The sequence below is a fragment of the Garra rufa genome, chromosome 8, assembly GCF_049309525.1.
Source record: "Garra rufa chromosome 8, GarRuf1.0, whole genome shotgun sequence".
In the NCBI taxonomy this organism is placed as follows: Eukaryota; Metazoa; Chordata; class Actinopteri; order Cypriniformes; family Cyprinidae; genus Garra; species Garra rufa.
Genome location: NC_133368.1, coordinates 36,247,415 through 36,253,414, shown reverse-complemented (window position 1 = coordinate 36,253,414; position 6,000 = coordinate 36,247,415). Strand labels below are relative to the sequence as shown.

The window sequence follows — 6,000 nt, the reverse complement described above, 5'->3', positions numbered from 1 at the left end:
AGCCCTCACCTGCTCTTCATTACTGCAGACAGGAAAAGCTAAAGTGAAATAAGTTAGCACCTGTATGTTCCAATTCGGCATGTTTTCTGCGTGTATATATAACTTTTGAGTGTATTGAGCTGACAGTCTTATAAATGATGGGGTTAGAGGCTGTTTGTGCCTGGGCTTTTGTAGGCTGTGCCCTGGGACTCAATTGAGTGAGGGAGGGGAGACCTGAGCTGGAAATAGAACAGATACTTCCTGTGCAGCCGGGCCACGAGGATGAATTATGGGCCAAGAAGGAAACAGGTTATTTGTAACACTTAAAGAATAGGTAATACATTCAAAATAATAAAATAACGGCTGCTCGCTAAATACTCAGTGCGCTTAAGTTTAAATAGTGGCCTGATCTAATTGTGCTAAAAATAGATTAGATAACAAAGTTATAGGGCTCTATATTGGCGAAACTGCAGGGTACAAAGATGTACGATGTAACAACAGCGTTTGCACTGCGCTCAGGTGACCGATCCCGCTTTCGAATGGAGGCCATTAACACGCACGGCTCTGAGCAACATTTAACCAATTTGGCAAATTATCTTCAGGGCTGTTTTATAAGTTGTCCTCATTATATGCTAGGGCAGAGAGAGTCAAAGAGTGCGAGTTCCTGTGCCCATTTCCATACATTATAGCGCCGCGTTCCCAGCACAGAGCGGAGGAAGCACCTGTTAGGATCCCCCCGGCCTCTTTCCACCCAGCTGACCACTTTCATCCCTCCGCCGCCACACAAACAGGTGGTTTCCTTCAAATCTCACACTTTTACTCAGTGAAGGGGTGAAGTTGGTGAACTGTTGGACACGAGGAACCCCTGCTAAGCCTTGGGAGAGCACTTCTCAACACATCACAGGTTATTTACTCCTCGGTGAGATATAGTTGTTCTGCTGGGTCCGAGTCTAAATGAATTTGGGGGAAGAGGAGGCTCTAAAAGAGATGTCTGTTTCGTCAACAGAGGGGTTAAAGTTAATTCGATCAGGCATGTGTACTCTCCGCAAAAAGGGGAAACATCTGCATTCAGTGGCATGGCCCCATTTGTTGCAATTTTGGGTCTCATTTCCATTTGCAAGAAAGATAACTGCTTGCATATGGAAGCAATAGATAGAAGAGGTCAATGCAATTTCTTGCACTTGAGGGAAAAATCCTTATGCAGTAATCTTAGTTGGCGGAAGACGAAACAAAGACATGGGTTTGGGTAGGCATATCTTGCAGTAATGGGCTTACTAGCATGAGGAGTCTAAGCAGATCTAGTTACTGCCCTTATCACTGATTGGCTAGGATGACATAATGTTTCAGAGAAAGAAGACGGAGAGTGAAATTCGGCTCAAATGCTGATACATTGCCACTAGACGGGTACAGGATCTGGAGGTGACTAGAGTTTCATCCCTGAAGTCTTGTGGAAACGAGAGCAGCATGTAGCAACATATAAAAACGGTTTCTTCTCTTTTGTTCATGGTTTTTTCTGACACAGTACTAGTAAAAATAACTGAAGAATACATAATATGATAAAAAGTTCAAAGTAATTGCTTAAAATGTTATTTCATTAATCATTAAAAGCTGTCACTCATCTTAGTTCATCACGATCTTACAAAGTTCCATTATAATCAACAAAGTACAATAAATCTTTTATTTACACTCTCTCTATACTTTGTTTTATTAAAGAATTCCTGAGATATATCCATGATACATTACTTAACATTGCAAAAAAAAAAACCTATGCAGCTCCCCTCAGCGCAAACACAAATATGCTGATCAGGTCAGTCGCACATGGTCCTCCTAAATATTTTTTCATAGTCGCACACAGTAGTAATTACATAGCACCTAATAGCAAAAAAAGAAATTTGAAAAAAAAAAGTTGAACACTCCACTGCAAACTTAAAAAAAGGTTTAATGGCATTTAACTGCAATAAAAAAAATAGTTTAGCAACACTAAAGCAGAACTTAATGTACATTAAAGGCTACCAATAGCAAGTCAGCAGAAAGGCTCTGGAAGAAAAAAAATAACTTTACAGATAATTATAATTGCAATTACGGAGAACTTTTACCTCAAAGAAGCCGTCATTAGGAGAAGTTAAACCTCCAGCTTAAAACTGATATCAAAGTCACTGGAGAGCAATTACGCATGTAGCCTGACTAGTTAGAGGATTTTTCCCCCAACATAATGCCAGGACTTTTGAGGGAAATCTAATTGAGCGTCTCTTTGTGTGATTATTTATGATCAGAAAGCGGCAGAAAATCTAGAGAAGATTTTCTTGGGTCTGATGTGAATGATTAAGTGAGTGATCTTTTTGGATTAATTATGACCACGCATAATAAGCATCTCTTCATTTGGGAGGGCCCTATTATAAGGATGGTCTTGGAACATTAAAAACGGCTTTGAATCAAAATTGCATTCTGAAACACGGGTTAGGATAATGAACCGGGTCTGGGAATAAAGGCCCCTTTTGCTAAGTTATGCATTACAGGACGAAAACCCAATGTGGCAACAATTCTGGCTCTCTTCCTGGGTATTTATTACAGAAAGATTCACCACTTACGTACTCTAAAATTATTCCAGTTCTTCACTCCTTTAGAGATGGATTATGATGGAAACTATGCTACAATTAGCCGGAGCTTTTTGTGGGAAAGATAAATGCACTTTTTCCCTTCCAGCTTTCAGATGGCCCCTATTCCTTCCAGAGTAGAGGTCCGGCTCTCATTTCCTGTAGCGTAGGCTGAGGGCCTCAGTGCTCCCTTGGGAGTCCCACCAGCCCTCCAGGACTGCCCAGCGAGTATCCCAGCACCAACGCCACCCAGAGGTGGAACACCAGTCAGCGCCAATCCCATAATGGGCACACTGTGCACAGACAGAACTCATTAGCCCCAATCTGTGAATGTGTTTAACAGATACCCTGGGCTCTCCTTCCTCTCATAATGACTCATTAATTAAGTGTTTGTGTATCTAGAGGAATTAGCCAGACTGCAGTCATGAATCACAAGAACAATCAGTCTTGTATTGGTGGTTTGATCTTTAAAAAAAGAACCCACAAGAGAACAGCATTTTCCAACAAGCATACTTCACCCAATTTTAAAAATACACACCTCGTCAGCTTTGAAAACCCTGTGGACTTCATCACCATGGTGTTTCCACACAAATGCGCCACATTATTATCTGTCTGGCTTGGAATTGAGAACATACCTTCTATTAGAGCTGATTAGGGGCGTCTATGTTTTTGGGACCAATATGGAGTCTCTTGATTCCTCATGATCCAAACTTTCCATATCTCCATTTATAGAGCCAAATACATATAGTATAGGCTTTGTGCATAAATGACACAGCTTCATTATATAGTATCTGACCAGACAGATTAATATTCTCTTCATTTTGGAAGGATTATAAAGTCTAGGAATATTAAACATAGATTTGAATCAAAGCAAACAAAACCAAACAATAAAAGAGCCTCAATATATCCGACAAAATCATTCTGTCACAATGTTCTACATTACATAGAAAGAAAAAAACACAAATGAACACAGTATAAGCTATAAAACTCACAAACGTTAGCAACGCTTCCAACTTACAACCGTTTACAGAGCAGACTACACTTAATGCCAGCACGAGCTGAAAATTCTGGCGTGGGTAACAGCAATTATGGAGCATAATCAAATATCACTGCAATGATTCATGATTTATGGTCTGTTTTCACATTAAACATGTTACGTGTACAATGACACCAAAGCGCCTTATTGCCAAATACCTGCCTGGTAACAATAAAAGGAGTGTTCCATTTTTCCCACTCAAAGGTTGCAATCTGCTGCAGGGACAGAAATGTAATTAAAAAAAACAATAATAATACTTTACACACAATAATGGGAAAAACCGCATTAGGCTCTCATGCTCGTATGTCTATAGCTGCATTTTTATGTTTGTGACCGAGTGCTCTAAAGAAAGAAAAAAAAAAAAAAAAAAACCTAGAGCTCCACTTCCTCCATGTTATTACCTATCAAAAGAGTTTTTATGAAGTTCTTTACAAAGCATTTGACATTGGCGAAACATGTTTAATAGCTTGCTAAGTCAAGGCATGGCCCCATAAGTCTCATATAATCCTTTCAGAATGTGCTGGAATGTGAAACATGTGCTTTGATGCGTTATTCTTTTTATTGCTAGTTTGTGTTCAATAAAGACTTTGATTGCCTGGATCTGGAAGTCTCTCAAAATGTATTAAAATCTCAAATCGACAAGGAGGATAAAATAAGCATTATATGAGAAAACTGAATGCCATAAAGAAGGAAAACTGTATTTCAGATGCAAATAAGGCCACATGAATATCTTTGCAGTGATGCAACAAAGCACCCAGGTTGTAATAAAGGAATATTTTAGGTTCAATACGAGTTAAATTTAATTGGCAGCACTAGTGGCATGATACTGACTGCCACAAAAACACATTCTGTGTACTTTACATTACATTTTACAACTTTAGTGACATGACAACATAAAAGTTAAAGGATTAGTTCACTTTCAGAATAAAAATTTCCTGATAATTTACTCACCCACATGTCATCCAAGATGTTCAAGCCTTTCTTTCTTCAGTCGAAAAGAAATTAAAGTTTTTGAGGAAAACATTCCAGGGTTTTTCTCCTTATACACTTCTAAAAATAAAGGTGCTTCAAAAGGTTCTTCAAGAGATGCTATAGAAGAACTATTTTTGGTTCCACAAAGAACCATTCAGTCAAAGGTTCTTTATAGAACCATTTCTTGCTTACCTTTTTATAATCTGAAGAACCTTATTTGCCACAAAGAACCTTTTGTGAAAGAGAAAGGTTCTTCAGATGTTACAGGTTCTTTATGAAACAATTTAGACAAAAAGGTTCTTCTATGGCATCGTGAAGCACCTTCATTTTTAAGAGTATACTGGACTTCAATGGTGGCTAATGGGGTGAAGGACCAAATTTTAGTGTCAATGCAGCTTCAAAGGGCTCTACACGAACACAGATGAAGAATAAGTGTCTTATCTAGCAAAACAAGTTGTCATTTTCTAAAAAAAATAAAACGTACATACTTAACCACAAATGCTTATCTTGCACTAGCTCTGCGAAGCATATTGTACGACTTCTCACACTGTGTAATCACGCTGCTTCAAAATTGTCCAACATCGTTGTTTTACCGTTTTTTTGTAAAGGACGTTAGACTTTCTTTGCGCGCTCACTTGGTAAACACTGTGTCACAGTACGTCCGCTGACGTCATGCATGTGTGAATATGTAATGCATTAGGTCGAGCTAGTGCAAGACGAGCATTTGTGGTTAAAAAGTATATACATTTTAATATTTTTTAGAAAATGACTGATTGTTTTGCTAGACAAGACCCTTATTTCTTTGGCTGGGATTGTGTAGAGTCCTTTTATGCTGCAAAGAAAACTGCAGTTTTGATTTTTAACCTGCTCATCCCTATTGAAGTCCACTGTATGGAGAAAAATCCTGGAATGTATTTCTTCAAAAACCTTAATTTCGACTGAAGAAAGACAGACATGAACATCTTGGATGACATGGGGTAAGCAAATTATATGGATTTTTTTTATTCTGGACTTAAACTCATTCAAAAAGGCTGTAAAAACAACTTATAGCTTCATATAACGCTAGTTTCAATGGGGGAAAAAACTTTATAGAAATTACAATCCTCCAAAAATTTGGCTCCTTTTATTTCTATTGTAAACTTTTTAATAAGAAAAGGCGGGACATGTCAAAATAATTTTTTGCCGTAATCAACACGCTTAACTTGTATTGAACTCAGAGTATTCCTTTAAGGAACTCCTTATTGGAATACACTAAAATCAGCTTTTAATTGTGAATGAATGAGTTCATAAGTATTCTCCAAGAGATTTTCTCTGAATGAGCCAAATATGCATGTACACACACATCATCAGCCGTCTAATCTAATCACACTCATAACAAATATCCATAACACAATTCTTTCATCAACTTTAATTGCTTGA

At 38.1% G+C, this 6,000-nt stretch overlaps 1 protein-coding gene across 1 annotated transcript in view; it reads right to left on the bottom strand.

Annotated features, from left to right (window-relative positions):
- Window positions 1-2,685: 2,685 nt before the first annotated feature.
- crlf2 (cytokine receptor like factor 2) overlaps window positions 2,686-6,000 on the bottom strand; it is a 53,380-nt gene continuing 50,065 nt past the window's right edge. Inside the window, 1 exon segment of the mRNA XM_073845091.1 lies at window positions 2,686-2,866. Within this exon segment, the coding sequence (XP_073701192.1) occupies window positions 2,686-2,866 (181 nt within the window).